The sequence below is a fragment of the Gymnoscopelus braueri genome (assembly GCF_963280865.1).
Source record: "Gymnoscopelus braueri genome assembly, chromosome: 11".
Classification (NCBI taxonomy): Eukaryota; Metazoa; Chordata; class Actinopteri; order Myctophiformes; family Myctophidae; genus Gymnoscopelus; species Gymnoscopelus braueri.
The window spans coordinates 25,964,232-25,985,726 of NC_137613.1; the positions used below are offsets into that span (position 1 = coordinate 25,964,232).

A 21,495-nucleotide genomic window follows, 5' to 3' on the forward strand; every position below is an offset into this window, starting at 1 on the left:
ACGGCCTGAAAAGGTTGAGAATCATTGCCCTATATAGGCTATATCCTAAAGCTTATAAATTTCTTGGCTGCTCATAATTCTCAACTTGATTAATCCTCAACAGCCTTGTCGACTCGTCACTGCTTAATAGTGCTTATAGGGCCTTATTTTGTCTCGCAATCAGCTAATGTAAATTTCCCTCACAACAACAACTCTTAACAAATCTCCTATTTGTCCGAAGTTTCTGATGACCTCCAGCTCGCTGGCCAGCTGTCTGGAGCCCGGCGGCCGGTCTCTGGTGGAGCCGGTTCCGCCTCCGTCCTCCTCCCACTCGGTGTACGAGAGCAGAGTGCTGCGATCCCCCAGGCACGACCACCTGAGCCCGGTGGTCCCCGCAGGGATCACTGGGGTCTACAGCGGGACCTACCCGAAGGGTCAACCTGGTTACTACAGTACCTGCTCCAGCGACGCCACTGCCCTGTATTCCAGGGTGAGTTCCCACACTTTTTAGCTCAAGACCCAAAAGAGAAATTAGACTTTTGCCCAAATTCCCCCGGTACCCAAACTAGTGAAAATAGCAGATCTACAAGCTCACAAAGTGAGGCTTTGAGCCGTGTTGTGAGCTTGTAGATTGGCTATTTTCACTATACTTCTTAAACATTTGTTTTCTAATTTATGGAATTTCTTTGATTTTTTTTATTTTAATTCATGAACATTTTTTGAATGTCTTGACATTTACTCGTGACCCATAAAAATTGGTCCGAGACCCAAAGATGGGTCCTGACCCATTGTTTGGGAAGCAGTGGCCTATACTGTCTACTTTACATAATGTTTGCGTAAAATAAGTGCGCAAATGGTTGGCTATTAGGCCTATAGCTAGCAACTGTCTGCGCAACTGTTTATAGACAAAGAATGTTTGGAAAATACATGTTCTTTTGTGAAGTCTACTCTAGGCTATTAACGTGGGTGATGTTTTTCGATTGTGTGTTTACAGGGCCCACTGGATTCCAAAGATGTAACGACCTCTGCGCATATGGGGACCTCTCAAACTCCAACCTACTACCCTTATGAATACACATTTGGACAGTATCCCTATGACAGATATGGGTAAGTCCAATCTACTAAGCCTAAACTAAGAAGAAATACAGTAGACTATCCATCTCAGACATTTCACATATTGGACTCCCACACCCACTGCAATAATGATAATAATAATACTACAAATTACTCCAAGTGATGTGTAAAAAAAAGTAGTTTATTTTATGTTTTTAAATGTCTGTCTTTCTGTATTATTTTCTACCTCAGGCATGCTGCATAACTGTTGTTGTTCTACTGTAACAGCTTTGTCTGTTGGTACTATACCTGAATTTGCCCTGGGGGATAAATAAAGTATCTATCAATCAGTGAATCAATCAATCAATCAATCAATCAATCAATCAATCAATCAATCAATCAATCAATCAATCAATCAATCATATATACATATTCACCCATTTAACTCATGCACATTACTCATAATTCAAATACCCATTATACATTTTCCTGCAGTATTTAGATAATGAAATGTCTGCTCCCCTTTTGATTCTCTGCAACTTTATAGATATTCCTGCTCTGACGGGGCGGCGCGACGTAAGAACGCCACACGGGAGACCACCAGCACCCTGAAGGCCTGGCTGCAGGAGCACCAGAAGAACCCTTACCCCACCAAAGGAGAGAAGATCATGTTGGCCATCATCACCAGAATGACACTCACACAGGTCAGGACTCATGTCAAATGACACCACTTAAAGGGATAGTTCACGCCCAAATTACGTTTTTTTTCTATTGATTAGTCACCCCATGGAGACTTGAATTCATGGATATTTCTTTGTTTTTGTCGCATTCCTAAGCCAATAATTTGGCGACCAGCAGCGGTTCCGGTAGGAGACACAAAGAGTCTCCTTTGTGTCTCCTACTGGAACCGCTGTGGGAAGTAAAAATGTAATTTTTTGGGTGAACTACTCCTTTAAGCCCTGCTATACTTCGTCGTACGATGGTATTGTGCGAAAGTAGCCGATCTACAAGCTCACAACGCATCACGATGCTACACATTGTGAGCTTGTAGATCAGCTGTTGCTGTTTTAGAGAAAAAATTAAATAATTATTATAATAATTAAAGCTGCACTATGTAACTTTCCTGAACCTTTTTTAACCCGGTTTCCTGCGCAAGTGCCGAACCTTTTACCATTGAGCTAATGGAGCTTGCCTGGTTGCTCAGGGAATACATTGAATCTTGACCATCAGGTCAAAATTCGTGTCAGATCCTGTGTCTAGGTGAGACCAGCGTGGTATAACTTTGAGAGTGACGACACTAGTGTTAACTCCCATTGTAAGAATGGAATGCGGAAGTTCTCATTCTATCTCAATGAGGAAGTTCCAATGTTTGGAACTACAGGAGGCAACATCCCGCTTTGCGGCGAGATCAAAGCGTGACGCAACTCTCTCTTCTACACTCTGGGTGAGACATGACCTTTGACACGATCTAAATGTCTCAATAGAAGAGCAGGGAGACAAAATACAACCACCCCAATTGTATAAATTATATTGTATTAACATTCTCTATCATACAGATTGGACAACATTAAATTGTATTCATTAAGAAAAAGTTACATAGTGCAGCTTTAAAATCTTCGCCGATCGTAACATTACCAAATAGGAATGCCATGTTTAGGCAAGTAGAACTAATATCTTCAAATGGAATTAATTGATTGATCTACTGTACCTTCAAATGGATCAATTTATTGAATGCATGTCCGTACTTGTACCATCCTTCGTTTCTCTATAATACCTACTATCTCTCACTTCATTCCTATCTTTCTTGCATCCCTCCACTCCCTCCCTCCCTCACCTGTTCCTCCCTCCAGGTGTCCACATGGTTTGCCAACGCACGCAGGAGGCTGAAGAAGGAAAATAAGGTGACATGGTCGCCACGGGCCTGCAAGAGCGCTGACGACAGGGCCTGTGACGATGACAGTGACGGAGCTGAGGAACCAACCAAACCACTGTCTGGTGAGTGACAGCTACCATCCTGCAAACTACGTTCAAGCTCAACACTAAACGTGGGTGAATTTCACCCGAACAATTGTAATTATGTGATTTTCATAATGTTGCTGAAGTCTGAGGTGGGCGGGTCCTTGGGTACCTTCAGGATGCTCACTGACATCATACATAGAAGGTAGGTTTGTTTCCCTGCCCCATCCCTGTTTTTTCTACAGGCAGGTCTTCGGGTGAATTTCACCCAACGTTAGTGATAGAGGGTAAAACAAATCCCATACTCCCACAATGGTCAGCAGATGCAATTAGACTGTGCCTTCACTGGACAAGGCTCACATGTCCCAGGAATGGGTGGACCAAAGTTCCCAGCTCAATTTGTTTAGGAATATTTTTTTAACAATACCCACATTTTTCACCGATTTGTAGGGTCACCCCATGAAATCTCTTTTTCTTGTGAAATTTCATGTTGAAATATTAAAGAAGAGTACCTCAATTTGTCATGTATGGTTGTACTTTAATATATTTTGATGAGAAATATTTTTTATGGAATTTATTATATAGGGTAAGATTTACCCAACGTTAGTGATGGTGTGACTATTTTTGCACACACGCACGCACGCACGCACGCACGCACGCACGCACGCACGCACGCACGCACGCACGCACGCACACACACACACACACACACACACACACACACACACACACACACACACACACACACACACACAAACACACACACACAATATACTGTGTTTTCTTGTAGTGGATTATGTTATTGTTGCCTGTTTTATGTTTGGGGACGACGGATTTTTCCTAAATCCGTTGTATTTACATTTAATCATGTATTGTTCATTATTATGCGTTTTCCCGTCCAAATAAACAAATAAAGTAAAGTAAAGTAAAGTAAAGCAAGTAAAGTACACAGTAAAGAATCCCCAGACCCTTATGGGTCCATTTGGTTCCATTTGGAGTTCACATAGGACTTTACTCAGTATATTTGCATTTCAAGCTTCAGTCATTGCTGGCTATCCATGCACAGTGAATTGCACTAAATGGTGAATCATTTGCTCCTCATTGCAGATCAACAGTGCACTGATCTGCACAGCGATCTGGAAGATTTTGACCTCCTGGAGTCAGATGGTTCAGACTGTGAACCAAAACCACAGTTTCTGCCTGAAGATGACACAGCAAACATCACCTCTACAGACATCTCCCATGGGCATCTCACATGCAACCAAGGAACACTTCACAGGAAGGAGAGATTGTCCCCAGACTGCCCTGAGCTCACAGCGGTCCAACACCCAGCCAACGCATTCTGCCCAGGACTAGACCTTCAAAGTACAGAGACCAAGCCAAAAATCTGGTCCATTGCCCATACTGCTGTTTCTTTGGACCCCGGATTGCAAGCGGAATTCCCTCCGTGTATGCTGTCCGCTGGGCCTTCCTCTCCGGTGTACCCGTCAGAAGTAGGGGTGACTGCGGCAGACAGGCAGCAGGACTCGCCAGTAGCCACGCTCAGAGAATGGGTGGACGGAGTTTTCCACAACCCGCTTTTCCAGCATCGATCACTGATGCAGGCACTGCCCAAACCAGCCACAGCATGGAAAGGTTTGAACGGTGCCGCAATGGACAGTAGAACGCCTGGACACTCTTTTGAACATATTAGGCCTACCTCGGCTTTGTAGTGAACAGTTTGGCGACCGATTCAACTTGTTACGAATATCCTTTTCGAAAACTGCTGGAGTTCAAACAAAAACCAAAATGTATATTTTGTTGTTGTGAAATAACTGTTAACAATGTGTTATAATATTTTGCCAACACAGACTGTAAAACACATGCTGAATCTGGGCCTGCAGCGCAACAAATTGAGACCCCACTCATGACTAAATAATATCTCTACTTCTAGTCTTAGTCTAAAGGTTTGTCACCGCAAACGTCCCTGCCGCAAGGTTGTGTGGCTCACAAAGTGACAAACATACAATATTGTACAACTGTACTATATTCTGCACATGCACCGAGTCACAAAAATAAAAGTTGTATTCTGTAGCATGGCAGCGTTTTCTGTGTGCCCTTACATTAGCTGTCCATGGTGCTGAAACTGCTGGTCGTTGCTGCTGACGGCCAGTATTGTATTAATCTAATGCCATTGCTCTAAATCTTGTTCTGTAAAACACATGCTGAATCTGGGCCTACAGCGCAACAAATAGTGGATTATTGTATGTATGTGTGTGTGTGTGTGTGTGTGTGTGTGTGTGTGTGTGTGTGTGTGTGTGTGTGTGTGTGTGTGTGTGTGTGTGTGTGTGTGTGTGCGTGTTCGTGCGTGTGCGTGTGCGTGAGTTTTTCAGATGTGAACGGGGTGAAGTGGGTGGTATTCAGCCGTGACTAATGGAAACACACAGTGGAGGGTGCTGCTAAATTGTTAAATCGATGCCACTTCCACCCAGGCTCCAGATATAGCTGCAATCAGTGAGGCGTCCCCTTTCATTAGGCGGCTTCTGACTACGTTAAACTGGGACTGTAAGCATATCCACTGTGCTCACTCAAAGTACCTCATAATAGAGAGTCCCTGGAGTCATTATATCCACACCACCACGCTTAATAGCCACATCTTCATCTGCATCAGTGGTTTCACCGCTGATTATTGGGAATGAGGATAAAATAAATAAATAGAGAACAATAGGCTATAATCATTAAAGCTGAGAATGTTTGACGCACGCACGCACGCACGCATGCACGCACGCACGCACGCACGCACGCACGCACGCACGCACGCACGCACGCACACACACACACACACACACATACAGTTTAGTTTAAGTTATTAAATTAAAGTTCACACAATTATGTTCACACAATTTAAGCATATAAACAAACACTTCCTAAACATTTAAAAATAAAACTAGAAGGAAGAAGGAAAGAGTTATTTTACTTTTCTCCCCCATTCTTCTACTCTGTGTTTTTCGATTTAGGAACGATGATAAAGTATTTATCAGAACAGAGGAGGGACCTACCGAGGCTTTGTATGGAATTAACTATTTCAAATTAAATAATTCAGGACAAATTCAACGGAGAATTCCATTCTGTTTCTGCCTCATAAATAAATAAGATTTAGGATGATAAATAATGACATCTGACTTTTTCCCCCTGTAAACCTTACTTACTTTCATCTGTTCACCGTGGGACACGGTGGTCTCACTCTGACTGGCTATAAATATGTTGCAGACACAGCATGGATCGCTTTTCTTTGTGGCATATTCATTAGAAGGGAACACAAAAGGCCAGTCAAAAATTTGCTTCAGAAGAGAAGAATTCCCACTTGGATTTTGCATAGTACAAAGGCATAAGGTGGAATCACAAAGGGTAGAGAATTGAACACAGATAAGAGGTTGGACTCTTAAGTGAAGTTAGAAGAGATAGACACAGTATGGTTGTACTTGTTCTGACCCACTGTTAGGGACATAACAGGTCTCCCTAGGGATCAAAAGAAGGTAGAAGTAAATCTACCTCAAACCTAAAAAGGCACTTTAAAAGTATGCAGAAGTGAAGCGGTGAGCACAGAAAAAGTTGGACTTGTACAATGGTCACAGTCTGCATGGAAATGTAAACCTCAAGGGGTCCCAGGACCACGATGCAATTAAACTTCAACACTCCACCTACGTACGGCCAATTTAGGTTACTTCACTTATGTTTTTCATTTTTTATTCTCTTCTCTCACACCTCCATTCTTCACACTTTTTATTCACGGCTCTGGCCTCTAACACTGTTCATCTTCTCCTAACTCCAGCATCTTATCCCATCTCCTCTTCCTCACCTATTTTCTTGTGTACCCGTTTCCCCGTCCACCCCCGTGTCACCTCGTTCTGCTCCCGACACACAATCAAATGAGTTGACAGTGAGTGTGACATGAAGGCCTGCTCCCTGGGCCATATATGATGTGATTGGAGACCGCTGTGTTTCTCTGTGAGGCGTGGGATGTTACACCCACTGTTTACATGTCACCCGTAAGAATTATTTACCTCTCTGTGCAGGTAACTATAAACAGCGAGGTGATAAGTGCATAGAGCTGAGGACATTTGATTTGTTTTGGGGCTGCAACACAAAAGAATTATAACATTATTTGTATGATTATTATTATTATTAATGATGATAATAATAATAATAATAATAATAATAATAATAATAATAATAATAATAATAATAATAAAAATAAATAAATAAATATATAATAATAATAATAATAATAAATATATAATAATAATAATAATAATAATAATAATAAAATAAAGACATCTGAGGTACTGAATGCACAAATACAAAATAAAACATTGTTGAACTCGCTGTGTCCTCCCTGGAATTTACATTCCCTTTTTGTTATGCCTTCACATAGAGGAAATACCAAATTTCAAATGAGCTTTTACACCTGCCACCCACCGCTGTCTGTTTCCATCACACACACACACACACACACACACACACACACACACACACACACACACACACACACACACACACACACACACACACACACACACACTCTCTCTCTCAGAAAGAGAGAGAGAACAGTCTCTTGCGTCTTGTCACAGACACTTTGGTTTTTCCAGGGCTATCAAAGTGCTGAGTGCGAACACTCTCCTCGCAAAAAAACTGTCACATGTCATTGGAGGTGTCTCGCCCCCTGCGGTAAACCCACTGGCATTGGAACAAGTCATTATTTCCACAGTAAAGGTCAGGGTCCCTGTCACTTGGGCCTGTAGTGGAACTGAGCGGAGGCTCCCCCAGACAATGACCAAAGGTCAGTTTTGTGTTTTCCCCTCCAAAAATGTACATACGGATTGGAGGGGGATACGCAGATCCCAGATCTGTCTCAGCGGGCTCCTTCAGGACACGGTGACTTCAAGGAATGAAGGCCCAGGTAATTGGCTGCGGGGAGCTCCATAATGAACCTTGAGCTTCTGTAATCTGACACATCGTAAAGGAGGGATATTGTAATGGGGCAATTAGAAGAGCCAAGAGGATATTCTGAGTGGAGAGAATAATTATTTAGGAGGGGGGACTTGTATTAAACTTGATTAATTTGATGGCATTTAACTCCATTATTGCACTGGCCCGCTTTTCAATGACATATCAGGCATATGGATGCTGGTCAGATTATATTTATGATCGGTATTGTTGTTTTTGGTATTTTATAGCATTTTTGCTTTGTTTAAACAAGGGCAGAGTGGGGGTGACATGCAACATATGTCTCCAGCTGGAATCAAACAAGGGGACATTGAACTTACAATGCTGATGTGTCAGCTACAAGTGTGGACCTTGATATTCGTATATTTTCTAAGATTATGCACAGGGAATTCCCATTAAGACTTGTAATTTAATCTGTGGTATATAGACGGTTAAAGCAAACACATTTCACTGAATCTAGAGCTATCCAGTATTACACTTTTATCTATTAAGGGGGCATGGCGTATTTAAGAGCATTGAATAATTGAACACAGTGCTGTTTAATTCAACACAATTCATATGCTCAGTTTCATCCCAAGATTTTGCTCCTAGCTATTCCAATAAAGCGGCCGCCCCGCCACCTCTCAACAGCTCAAACTTACCAACCACAAAGCACTCAACTCAACTCTCTGACACTGACCCAGCTGCCTGCCTTGTTTTAACAATGCTCCTCTCTCCCCCTTCAATCATCCAAACGCTCCTGACTATAGATGAGGTTAACTACAGCGTAAGCCCCCCCACTTCCAGGAGTCACCAGGGCCAATTATATCAGCCTGACTACTCTTCCCAACCTGAGCTCCGTGGTGTGGAAAATGCAGTTCCACTGGCTGCATCGCTGGGGACAGGACAGGCTAGTGCTGTCTGGAGCCTGAGCCTGAGCACGGGCCAATTTGGCATGCAGAGGTCTATGGAGAATAAGCCTGATGAAATATATATATGATCTTCCTCAAACATGTATTGTTCCGCGCTGCTGTGCCTTATCAGGCGGGTTCCCTCCTGATGTATTCCAGGCTTGGCAGAGCGAGACTCTACAGCAGACTGGGATAAGGGTTGGTTGGGGGGGGGGGGGGGGGGGGGGTTGCACCAGAAATTCTGCGGACCTCTGTCTCCACGCAGCTCATACACAAAGCAAAGGATAGCGGCAGTGACTCGGACGGTATAGAGCCAGGAAGACCTGGGTATCGAACCGGGAACCATCCAGTTTTGCTGTCTTGGAACGGGAATGTTCTGAGTTCGATCCCTGGCTCCTCCTGGCTTCATGTCGACACAGTCCTCTTTTTTTTTTATCACATCCCACTGGGTTTTCAGCTTCACCCGGCAGAGTGGGGGTAGCAGTTATGGGTTAAGTGTCTTGCTCAGGGACACTTTGTCACATTGCTGAGAGCTGGAATCGTATCTGGGACCTCCGGAGTCCTACAGTAGGTGGGCTCACTAACCTTTCAGCTTGTGCAAGACTAAACCCTTAACTGCTTCCAATGAGCAGGCAGGTGCCTTGGCTGACTCCAGGCCGTGTGAATGGGTGAATAAAAAAAAGCACACTTAAATTGCTTATGATATATATATATATATATACACACACACACACACACGCAATATAGTAATTATCAGCACACCTGATGTTGAATGTATTAATTAGCTTGACACAGTAAATTAATTTAATTACTGTGTGTTACAGTGAAATTTTGAGAATAAATAAACCTTGAATGAGAAAATGAATGGTCTGTACTGTAGTTGACTATAAAGGCACTATATATAAAGGCAGTCCATTTAACATTTATGTTGCCTACTCTGGTCCGCAGTTTCAGTGCTCTGGATATCACGAGTGATAATGTTAAAATGCTGTGAAATTAACCTTCATTTACAGCTTTCTGTTCATGCAAATATCAGTGTATCAATCACAAATTTGATTGAGATCGTTTGCGAGGGCCTTTATTACATTTCAGTATCAATACGCTCAGTTGGCTAACTGTTCACACAAAACAAAAAAGTCCTTTTGAAATGCAATTGCTTTATTGCAATCACCTCTCACAAAGCTCCCCATTGTCTCCTCACAGTCTATTATATTATCATATTTACACACATTGGGTCTTTACCTTCTGTATGGAGTATAGCTTGAGGTCCATTGATGGGACACTGCTGACCTCTGCCTCTCAATGTTGGAACTACATCAACTAACAACAAATCATACCAAGCAGCTACAGTATGTTATGCCAGAAAAGCGTTCAACCCTAATACAGTCATTTAAGAAATCCACTGAACTGCAGCAGCAACAGCTGGGGTAATATCCTCCATCCTCCTGAGTGACACTTGACTGACAGCGCTGCAACTACACAACAATGAAGCACACGTCAGGACACCGACTAAAAAACAAACCATGTGGTTTCCACTTGACAGACTTTTCACTGCAAAAATACCAGTATTTAACCACTTAAGCCCTATATATACTTAATAGAAATAGCAGATCTTCAAGCTCACAATACATCACATTGTGACGCATTGAGAGCTTACAGATCTGCTTTTTTTTGTTTGTTTTTTTTCAAATTTGGATTATTTTTTTGCTATAATGATGATGACATGCCCAAAATAGGGACGCAATGTTGAGAGTGGTTAAGCCATTTTAATTATAAAATAGAATATGCATACATATCAGTACATTTTGATCCATTCGATAGACAACTTGTTTTTACCGTATAGATTTACAATTTGTCGTGCAGCTTTTGTCCAGAGACAAAAAAAGAGAAAACTAACCATAGACACAGATAAGAGGGAATATAATTTATTTACCACAATCACAAATTACACAGAAAGGAAACAGAGAAAGAGGCTCAGTGATGATGAGTCTGCTGGAACTGTAATCCACAATAGCCACATGTCCCCACTTTAGTAGTCTTGTCCTGGAGAGACATAAGAAGGCAGAGACAATTTTTAGAATGAATTAACTCTTAAATACCAATAGCAGCAACATTTGTCTGGGAGCTTCATGGTATTTTGGTTCTGTCTAATCAAATTGCACAGGTTCTTGGTACCCATCCTTAACCTAGGGTATCGGTAGTAAAGATATGAGCCATGCATTAAACATAATGGAGAAGAGCATGGCATACAGTGCTATTGCTCATGGTACCGTGGAAATGTAAAAGCTGTTAACTTGCAGTAATCATATCAGTCATATTGTGAGAAGATGTAGCTTCGTCAGAATGTCAACTGAACATTAGTAATCATGCCGGTTCTACATAAGATTTGTCACTCCATTCTTGCTTACAAAACAGTATTTTAGATTGCTTGACACACTGCATATTCAGCAGGGAGTGTACGGATGTGTCGTTTACCCTAAATTCAGTCATCTTTGTGCCAAAAAAACTCTTGTCGTTTTAGATTCCCACCACGGTCTGTCCATTAATGAATACGTTCCATAAATTCTATGTACTTTGTCTCCCTCTCCCGGTGAAGAGAGGTAACTGCAACAATGTCCAAACTACAATAAAAACGGAGGCGCAGCTAGAGTCCAATCGGGTTCGCTGACTGTTCCAAATAACTTTATTGACATTGTCAACAAATCAGCATCCTACCAGACAACATCAGGGTCTAAATTGCTCAATGGAAGAGTAGGGAGACCACCTCCAACCACTGCAGATGTGCTAGTTATTTTGTATTAACATACTCAACCATAGAGTGTAATGAAAGTCACAGTGTTATCAGACCAGCGTGTTCAGGACCCTACCAGGTTGATGTAGACTTTGGGGTGACCCAGGGCTCCTCCGCCTCCGTCACAGGACACCACGTTGCTCTCAACGTCACTCACTGGCTCCTCTGCCACCAATTTGATGGCGAAGTTCTTATTCACCTGGAATGTGTACAAGTAAAGTAAGGATATGGATGGGTTTGGCCTGATTCATGTCACTCTTTGCTTGATGCAGCCGAACAGATCATTATGTATGGCAAAACAGCTCAAATGTTCTTTTCTTTTTTAGACCAAGTGGTGCTTGGTAGATCCAGCATCAGCCTCTCTCAATTCTTATTCTTTGTTATGTGGCTTTTTGAATTTGAGCAAGGAAACATTACATTTCCAAATATGCAAGTAGTACACTAATTGTTGATGTGTCATTCTACTGCAAAATCAGGGCCAGGGAGAGAGAGCCATCACCACACCAAAATAACATTTACACATTTTAAGATTTTTTTTCTTTTACATTTTTATCCCACGATTTTGTAACCCTATTTTTTACACCCAGTGCCAATTGTCTATGTAATCCTGGGCACAACCTTCCCTCTGCCAACCTAGGGAGGCCAGGGCCGAGCTCATGCCTCCTTCAATGCATGAGAGCCAACTGACCTTCTTGTCACCTGACAGGGGAGAGTTTCCCTGGTTGGACGTAGCGCGTGGAAGGAACACGTTATTCCAACCAGTTCCCTTCCCCTCCATCAGGTGCCCCGGCTGGCCAGGGGGAGGCAGTATAGTGACCAGGATTACTGCATGTTTTTGTGAGGGTACCTACCCTAGGAGACACGGGGAGAACATGCAAACTCCACACAGAGTGGGACATTTTAAGATGTTAAGTAGTAATTCAGTAGTGTAGTATAAACCCAACTGGGTGGAGTTTTTAACTGCCTAGAATAACAACCAGCGAGGTTCATTTAACACCTGGATTAGCCTCGCGTGGCCAGATAATATCACACGACACACTGCCGAGGGCTAAAGTGCGATGCGATTTTGCAAAGGCAGATTCGTCTGGAACCAGGCTACACCTGGATAGATAGTGATTTAAATGCCAATACGTAACGATACCTAAAATTACATTACCTCTTTCTTTCTGTTCACAAATCTGGCTCTCCTGGGATCCTGCTCATCGAACACCTGAGGATTTAAAATAAAACACTCGAAATTATTAAGTGTATGATGCAATCATGCGACACTGCCTAAAACTATGCTGTTAGGCCTGTCAAATGACAATACTGCAGCAGCGTTGTGGAATGTAGAATTATGTTATTATGTCACAGAATTAGTTAGGTCACCAGCTACGATGTAACGCAGCGTTAGCTTATAGAGCCGGGGGTCCTCAAAAGGGGGTCCGGGACCCCTAAGGTGTCCTCAGAGTTACTACAGGGGGGCCACCAAATCTTTGTGTGATGGGATTTTTTTGAACCCTGGTCCCTAGCATACCTTTTCTGAGGGGGACATTAGCCAACAAATTGCAGATCTACAAGCTCACAACGTGTGAGCTTGTAGGTCGGCTTTTATTGGCTAAGAGGTTTAGTGTAAGGGGGGAAAAAGAGCAGACCAAGTACAAGTTAAGGGTTTTTAAGTGGGTAATTGTGATGAACATGAACACAACGCTACACAAGTCTGTGAAGCTATCTATGAAATCTATGAAAAGGTATAATCTAGGACACAATTTTATACAATATGTAGAGGGGGATCCCTGCTTCATCTCTCTCTCTCTTTCAGCTAAGTGGTCCTTAGCCTGAAAAACGTTGAAGAAGACCCCTGTTCTAGCCCTGATACAGGACTGTAATATCATGACAGTCATGGATGAACTTCAACCTGACGTTTGCACTTTCTCCCTCTTTGGCCCGTACATCTACATAAACGTTCAAATTTCAAATATAGAGTGCTTACCTCATGGTCACCAATGTTACAATTATGTACGGCCCCTCAGAAGTACCCGTATCTTCCGTATTGTTCAATAAAAAGCATTTTAATCCGACAGGTGTCTATTTTCTCCATCTGCTTTCAACTACACGACCCTATCGGTTGGGAGGTGTATTGCACTGTGATACATTATGAGAAAATGGCCACCGGTCGGATTAAAATGCTTTTTTATTGAACAATACGGAATATACGGGCCCGTACAGAATTTTAACATCCGTGGCCATGGGGTAAGCACTTTATATTTGAAATCTGAACGTTTATGTAGATGTACGGGTCAAAAAGGGAGAAAGTGCAAACACCAGGTTGAAGTTCATCCATGACGGTCGTAGCAGACGACCGTCGTGTGATCCATGGCTACCTAACCCCTGTTCTAGACGTCAGATAGGGAGTCAGACGTTTACCTGTCCGGTGTGAGTGATCACCTCTCCGGTGCTGGAGACCTCCAGGCTGTAGTGCTGTACGGGTACAGCAGCCATCCTCAGTGGAGAGACCAGAACCTTAACATTCTTACTGAAGGACAGGAACCTGCCCGCTATGGCCGCCATGTTTACTATGCTCTGCCTTCCCAGGATGCATTGCAAGAGGAAGCTTTCTTGCACATAAACAATTTATTATATTTTCATAATTTCTTTCAAATACCTAAATTTTCTCAGATTATTCTCTGTCAGTGCCCTAAATTCAAGTTTAGAAAAATTATATATTATATATATATTATATATAAATACGAATGACTACGTTGGACAACATCTAAGCCCCATGGCCCGAAGAGACGGTGGTGCTGTGATTGGCTAGTTGGTTGCCATGATACGATCAATAATGTCCAGTACTTTACTTTATTGAAACGAAAGTTTTGGCTAGTATATGAATCTATGTCGTGATATTACAGAATTATGCTTCTTTTTTTTGTTAACCCAAAAACATTTGAGCTAAAAACCAGGGCTTTTCCAAAAAAAAATATTGGATTTAACAACCAACTAACCAATCACAGCACGCCTGTCCCTTCGAGCTATGGGATCTAGACTATACCATTTTCAAAGTCATTTGTGTAACGTCACAAACAGGAAGCAGGCTGCAGTCGTGCTTCTGTTCATGTAATATTCACACCGCCGAGTTTTGTGCTTACACTATTTTCAGGGGTATACCCCCTTTTTTCAAAGCTTTTTGAATCTTTCCAAAGGTTTGTAGACATTATTTCATCGTGTGATGTGACTGATAATGCGTGATGTTGTTTTCTTGTGGATGTTATCGCGGCTGGCCTTGAATGGCAGTGTGCGTGCATGGTTCACTCACTGCTTGTCTCTTGCCTACCCTTGCCACAGGGAGGCGCTAGTGCATAATTGTGGTTAATGGTATTATTGAGGCATAATAACAAACTGTTTATTATTTTGATGGTGGTAGGGTTAGATTGAGGTGATATGTGTCTCATCTATATGCTATTGTCAAAGCATAATTTATGTTACTAGATATTTCCATAGGCGATAGATCTATGTTCATAATTACTGTTGATTTGTACATTATACCTCCTTTTTTCCCCCCGTATCTCTTACCTGTTTCTTACATGTAAGAGATACGACCTGTACCTTTCCTGTGTTTCATGCTCTGTCTGTCTGTCTGTCTTTCAACATTTCCATCATAAAATGCAGTGTAAAGTGCACAAGCTGAAGCTGCCAATGACCATTAAGACCTCTGTGTGTTTTCTATAGGCTTTGACACCATGGCACCATTGATGTTGAAATACTTGGCTGGTTCCCTGACGCGCCATTTGGCCCAGATGAGTCGGTTCACTCTAAACCCGTCCTCCCCAAACTGGACCAGAATGTACAGATACCTGTCCACACTAACCACGGTGCCCAGCAGACTGCCTGTGTTGCAGGCCCTTCCTCATAGAGCCTCTGCCCAGGGTGGAACATCCCTACTGGGCCAGTGTCAGCACCTCGCCTGCATCCAGCCGTCAGCAGGGATGAAGACCAAGTCAGCCCTGAAGAAGCGCTGCAAAGACTGTTTCATTGTGCGGCGGAGGGGACATTTGTTTGTGATCTGCAAGACACACCCAAGGCACAAGCAGAGGCAGGGATAAAACGGTGTGATGTTGGCATGTAATTGTTTTGACATTATGGGGACTATATTTGCTTTATTGTGTTCTGACAATAAAGTATTTGACTAACCTCTCAGTGCATAGCTCCTCTTTGGATCCTTATTCCGGAGCATGCTGACGTTGCTGTCGGGGGGGACCCTGTATGTCCATCACCGTTTATTTTCAGGAAATGGACAAAAGAACCTGTGTTCCAATGGATCCAATGCACTGAAGTTATTTAGTCACAAGATCTTGGTAATATTTTTCATTCGTTAAATATCTATAAAACACACAAAAAGACTTAACCACTTTCAACCTGGTGTCCCATAAGGCGACAATTTCTGAACATTTTTTTTAAAAAAGAGGGAAAATACTCCTATTATTTTTATATCTGCTACTTATATGCAAGTCTTGCAACAGTATAAAATAGAGCATGCATTTATTAAAGAACAAAAAAATATATGGAGATACAAGGTTTCTGCCCGACAGCAACGATGAGTATGTGTATATTGCTTTTTATATTCCATTGGTTTCTTCCTTTTTGTTATTGCCATAACTGATTCTTTTTCACACCCTGTATAATGAATCATATCCATTGTACTTTGAAATGGTTGACACCTGAACTACTATCCTAAATAATTATAAATATTTTGTCAAATAAGTGCCATTTTACTGTCCAAACTTATTCTAGCAGATAGACTTCCATTATAGAATCATTGGCAGCGTATTAAAATAATATAGAATCTATGCTGGTAGGTCCAAATAGAATTTGAAACAATTCAGAGAAGAACCACATGAGGGCGCCACATCCTTAACTATAACTCAGTAGAAAAGCATGTCTGGAGATTCCTGTATCAGGATATAAAGTTAGATTATCAGGTGTTTTTTTTAATGCACCATGATGCTCCTCAAAGACAATTGAGAAGGTCATACAAAAAACAAGCTTACAGCATGTACAGACGAAAGTCAGAAATTGGACCACAGTGTTCTCCACGCTCTCTGGGGAAGGAGATCATTGTTCCTATGTTATTTTAATATCAAAGGATAATTTTTATACTGTCATTGAAGGAGAGAGGGAAGGGCACAAAACACTATATTGACAGACTGGGGCCTTTAAATAGCAATGTGCAACCATGGAAACCTGAATGTACTTTCAGGGTGTTTGGCAACAAACAGAAACGCAATAACCACCCTATGAGATCTCTGAAAGGTCAACATCGATGAGAAAGACAGAGAGGAAAGTGTTTTATTAGGTTAATACTAAGCTATAGCCTACAGGGATTTAATTTAATCACTTAAATCTTATAGGTTACATTATGGTTTTATGACTTCTGTTCAATGATTAAAAGAACAATGCAGTGGTGAAAGTAATTTTCTCAAGTACTGTACTTATGTACATATTTTTACGGTACTTTTACTTCATGCTTCTACTACTGAACTACACCGCATCTCAAATACCGCAAATATTGTACTTTCTACTCCACTACAAATATTTGACTTTAGTTACCAGTTACTTTTCAGATTTTGATTATTAATACAAAACATACAGAACCACTTAAACCCTATTTTATAATTTGGCTTTTTGGAAATAGCTGATATAGCCTACAAGTTCACATGTCGCAAGACTACAAGTTGAGATCGGTTATTTGTGAAGGATTTAGCTGAATTGGAGTACTTTTACTTTGGTACTTAAATTATATTTTGATGTCATAACTTTTGCACTTTTAAGTAACATTTTGAATACAGGTATTTTACTTGTTACAGAGTATTTTGACATTGTGTATACTTGTACTTATGTCATTTGTAAAACATGTGAGTACTTTGCCACCATTGACAGGTGGTGGTGACTGTGAAACAGGTTTTGTAGGAATGTGAAGTTGTTGGTTTACTTCATGTATTAATCAAGTGAATTGGTTTCCTGCTAGAGCAGCATTGTGGATATTGATTCGACGAGCATTCTGGTTTTTCAATCAAGCAGTCAAACCACCTGCCAGGGGCTAGTGGGTGCTTTGACTGCTTGATTGAAAAACCAGCCAGGCCCGTGGCATGCCATCTATCAACTGCAAAGACCTTATTGAGGAACCAGGATATACTATCACAATTAATTCAATTATTGTAAATTAAACCAATGTTGGGTTGAGAGTTAATAGGTATTTTTTAAATTAACCCCTCAACCCTGGCTTAATTTATACATGACTGTTTGATGACCGTGGCTATATAGAGCAGGTTACAATATTAGGAGTATAGAGAATGTGCTGATTTGGACTGAAACACATCCTTTGTCTTTTTGACATCATCACCATACCCTTTATTCGCCATGCACCACGTCCATGTCAAATAGCAACATAAGCATGTGTTAGAAAACATTATCCTTTTAATATTAAGAGCTCTCTGATAGAAACATATAGAAGCTATGTATCCAAGTGACCTTTCGCACCACATTACAGACAAGAGCTGTTTTATACTGTGAGTGTGCGTGTGCGTGTGTAAAAATGTGGGTGACATGGCCTTTCAGATAAGAATCCCACATTCAAACAGCCCCATTGTTAATATCTAATGACTTATAACAAAGGCACGTGACATGAATTAGCTAAATAAAAGTTGGGCTCAAAGTTAGTTGTTTGCAAAAACTTCTAGATTCTAGAAAGATCCCAATTAAAGCTTGGATGGAATAAAATGGGTGATGTTGTCATGACACTATGATGAGAGGCCTATATGGCAGTTATTATTGTGGTAAACTTACAGTAGGTATATAGTATTCAATTGGTGGAACTGAGTGTTTCATTAAATTAAACTAGATAATGTCAGATGACAGATTTTTAGGATATCTTGAGGATAACGTTTTTCTTTGTATATGTGGTCCACACAGAACAATTCAATTACATTTATTTTTGTTTATAGTTCTGAATCACAAAACACATAGGCATACCACACACGCACGCACACGCACACACACACACACACACACACACACACGCACACACACGCGCACACACACACACACACACACGCACACACACACACACACACACACACACACACACACACACACACACACACACTCACTGTGAGTGACTCACAACACACATCTTCATTTTTCAAATTTTCATGGCCATTGGCCAATTTGGCCAACCGTGGGAAATTACTTCAATCAAGGCGGAATCTCTCTCTCTCAGAACGCGCGCACGCACGCGCACGTGCACGCGCACACACACACACACACACACACACACACACACACACACACACGCGCGCACACACACACACAGTGTTTAGAGTTCTGTGTCAACACAGAGCTATAATAATAATAATAATATTCAGTTCATATATAACAATGCTGCCTCCTCGAAATGTTAGATGCATCAATCAACGCAATTAATATATTATTATCAAGTTATGTCACATTATGTTACCATGACGTCGTGTGAAATAATGTGTGGATTAACGAACAATTAGACAGCTCTGCGCGGTTGCCCTGCCAACCAATTAAAGCTAGCATGACCGCCCGTCCCTCCAGAGCATGGGATTATAGACACGACCCCATGCTTGGGGGCAGGGCTCACCCAAAAAAAGAACAGATCTACAAGCTAACAACGCGTCGCGGAGCTACAGGAGCGACACGTTGTTAGCTTGTAGATCTGTTATTATTTTTTCGCCGAGCGAGAGAATCGTGCTTCACGCATGCGCAGCAGCCAGTAACGAAAAGATCCCCGCCCAACCAACATCTCTCAGTGTTGCCATGTCGGCTTATTATAAGCGACTTTGCGGGTTGCGTTTTTTGGGCTTGTTTCTAAAGTGTAGTTGGTTATTTTGGCTTGTTTCTAATGTGCAGTTGCTTTTTTGGGCTTGTTTCTAAAGTGTAGTTGCTTATTTTGGCTTGTTTCCAAAGTGTAGTTGCTTATTTAGGCTTGTTTCTAAGGTGTAGTTGCTTATTTAAACTTGCTTCCCAGTGGTTCTCAAACATTTTCGTGTCAAGGACCCCCAAATGAATATATTTGTAGATCCAACCTTATGAAAATATGTTGTGCCAGAGACCCCCATACAAGATTTTGAGGATTTGAAAAAAATCCTACATTTTCACTTTTTTAAAAGATTTTTATTTGAAAATAGCCAATGTATAATAGGTTTTTTTAGGCTTGTTTTCCTAGACCTGGTTTGCTTATTTCTCTCACAACATCTGGCAACAGTGCTGGTGCTGGTCTATCTCGCTCCGCTGGTGAGAGCAGAACCGATAACTGGTGTACAGATTGATGTACAACAGAGACACTCCTCCTCCTCTGTGTCTCCCAGCCCCACAACTCTCAGTCCTCTGGCACTACCAATCATTTCATTCATTTCATCTCATTTTAAAACACTATAAACAAACACATTCGCTCGATTTCTGTCCGTTTTTGGCCAAGAAAAAAACCCAAACTTTGTTCCGCGGCGACGATGAAGTTTTCGACGCTTGATGCAGGAGGAGGAGGACAAGCTGGAGACTCACAGTCCTCCTCCTCGGAGGAGTCGGGAGCAGCGGTCGGCGGACCCCCGCTGAGAAGAAACCCCTTCGTCCACGACTTGAAATTCACCCCGGCGGAGAAAATGAAGGTAAAAAAGGAAGAAGCGCTGAAAACAATGAGAGTTTAAATGATGAAAGAAATGCAACGACAAAGGTGCGCAGAGAGATTTTTAGAGAACATCTTGCTTCTTTTTGGTTACGTAACCCCAGCAAAAAACTACACACAGGAGGTAGGAGGGAAAGTCAAGGAGAAGCAGCTTCCCGTCAGTCACACGGCAGCCACACTTAAAAGTTTTTCCCCATTGCATCGCATGCACACATGCTGACCGTTGCAATGTTGTTGACCACAGATACTCACCCATCCACATGTTGATTTAGACCTTTCTTTTGTACATAGATTAATTACCTTACCTGAAAGGTATGCATTATTGTCTTAAGAAGCCACAACCAAACATGAGCCCCATGAGTCCTGGCAGGTTTTACTTGTCAAACTGGTCTGGCAACGTGAGGAAGTGAGACCACTTGATTGACTGACTGACTGACTGACTGACTGATTGATTGAATACTTTTTTTTACAAGGATTGTTAAAAGGATAACACAAATCCCCTGGGGGCTTGTTTCCATTGTGCTCCTGGAGTTTTCAATTCATTAAGACAGTTAAAGACATACAATGATATAATGTACAATAATAAACAAGTCCATAAACAACACATGACCACATTTTATATGCCATTTAGACACTATTCACAGTATTTTGACATGCCATGATATAAGAGGTACCAACTCAGTGAAATGCCACTTGTCATCAGTTCTGGAGGTCTGTTTCATTTAGATGTTTCTGTGTGCCATCATGACGGTGCTGTACTGTAGTAACAACATAGGAGTTACCCCACGCTGGTACACAGTAACACCAAATGAAATGCACCCAGAATTAGTAATAATAGATCGTTAAACTGTGTTTAACCATCTATGACATGTCAACATGTCTGCTCTGAAAAGGGCTGAAGTCTCTCATTTGCATATCAATTCTCATTTGCAAATCTGAAGCTGTTAACAGCAGAGAGGTTTGTTCGGTTAGGAAGCATAGACAGTTTACAGTACATGACTTTCATTCTTTCTTGTCTATACCCCTATGTTGTCTTACCCTTCTGTTGCTCTTGCTTTCTGTTCTGTCTTTCTCACACATATATACATGCACACGCACACACACACACACACACACACACGCACACGCACACGCACACGCACACGCACACACACACA

General features: G+C 41.7%; 4 protein-coding genes across 4 annotated transcripts in view; 3 read left to right on the plus strand and 1 right to left on the minus strand.

Moving 5' to 3' along the window:
• Nucleotides 1-4,700, plus strand: part of irx4b (iroquois homeobox 4b) — a gene marked incomplete at both ends in the record, with an annotated part of 5,186 nt that extends 486 nt beyond the window's left edge. Inside the window, 5 exons of the mRNA XM_080442244.1 lie at nucleotides 221-469; nucleotides 974-1,086; nucleotides 1,580-1,736; nucleotides 2,883-3,027; nucleotides 4,096-4,700. Of these exons, the coding sequence (XP_080298370.1) occupies nucleotides 221-469; nucleotides 974-1,086; nucleotides 1,580-1,736; nucleotides 2,883-3,027; nucleotides 4,096-4,700 (1,269 nt within the window). The remainder of the gene's footprint in view (nucleotides 1-220; nucleotides 470-973; nucleotides 1,087-1,579; nucleotides 1,737-2,882; nucleotides 3,028-4,095) is intronic.
• Nucleotides 4,701-10,773: 6,073 nt separating this feature from the next.
• On the minus strand, nucleotides 10,774-14,216 carry ndufs6 (NADH:ubiquinone oxidoreductase subunit S6). Its single transcript, XM_080442493.1, has 4 exons — nucleotides 14,062-14,216; nucleotides 12,812-12,865; nucleotides 11,732-11,854; nucleotides 10,774-10,907 (listed from the first exon to the last, which is right to left on the minus strand). Exons 1-4 carry the CDS (start codon nucleotides 14,203-14,205, stop codon nucleotides 10,839-10,841), a joined length of 390 nt encoding a protein of 129 aa, XP_080298619.1. The 5' UTR covers nucleotides 14,206-14,216; the 3' UTR covers nucleotides 10,774-10,838.
• A 504-nt stretch (nucleotides 14,217-14,720) lies between these two features.
• mrpl36 (mitochondrial ribosomal protein L36) lies at nucleotides 14,721-15,828 on the plus strand. The gene is made up of 2 exons (XM_080441819.1): nucleotides 14,721-14,837; nucleotides 15,364-15,828. Exon 2 carries the CDS (start codon nucleotides 15,375-15,377, stop codon nucleotides 15,735-15,737), a length of 363 nt encoding a protein of 120 aa, XP_080297945.1. The 5' UTR covers nucleotides 14,721-14,837; nucleotides 15,364-15,374; the 3' UTR covers nucleotides 15,738-15,828.
• A 4,147-nt stretch (nucleotides 15,829-19,975) lies between these two features.
• lpcat1 (lysophosphatidylcholine acyltransferase 1) overlaps nucleotides 19,976-21,495 on the plus strand; it is a 35,687-nt gene continuing 34,167 nt past the window's right edge. The window contains exon 1 of the mRNA XM_080442608.1: nucleotides 19,976-20,321. Coding sequence (XP_080298734.1) covers nucleotides 20,166-20,321 — 156 coding nt within the window. The 5' untranslated portion in view covers nucleotides 19,976-20,165. The remainder of the gene's footprint in view (nucleotides 20,322-21,495) is intronic.

Bases quoted from the DNA above. Each gene is read 5' to 3' on its own strand.
- ndufs6 (XM_080442493.1), bottom strand. From the start codon at position 14,205: ATGGCGGCCATAGCGGGCAGGTTCCTGTCCTTCAGTAAGAATGTTAAG. The intron at 11,855-12,811 runs GTAATGTAATTT...TACACATTCCAG, and splicing joins TTGTGAACAGAAAGAAAGAG to GTGAATAAGAACTTCGCCAT. The intron at 10,908-11,731 runs GTAGGGTCCTGA...ATGTCTCTCCAG, and splicing joins CCAAAGTCTACATCAACCTG to GACAAGACTACTAAAGTGGG.
- mrpl36 (XM_080441819.1), top strand. From the start codon at position 15,375: ATGGCACCATTGATGTTGAAATACTTGGCTGGTTCCCTGACGCGCCAT.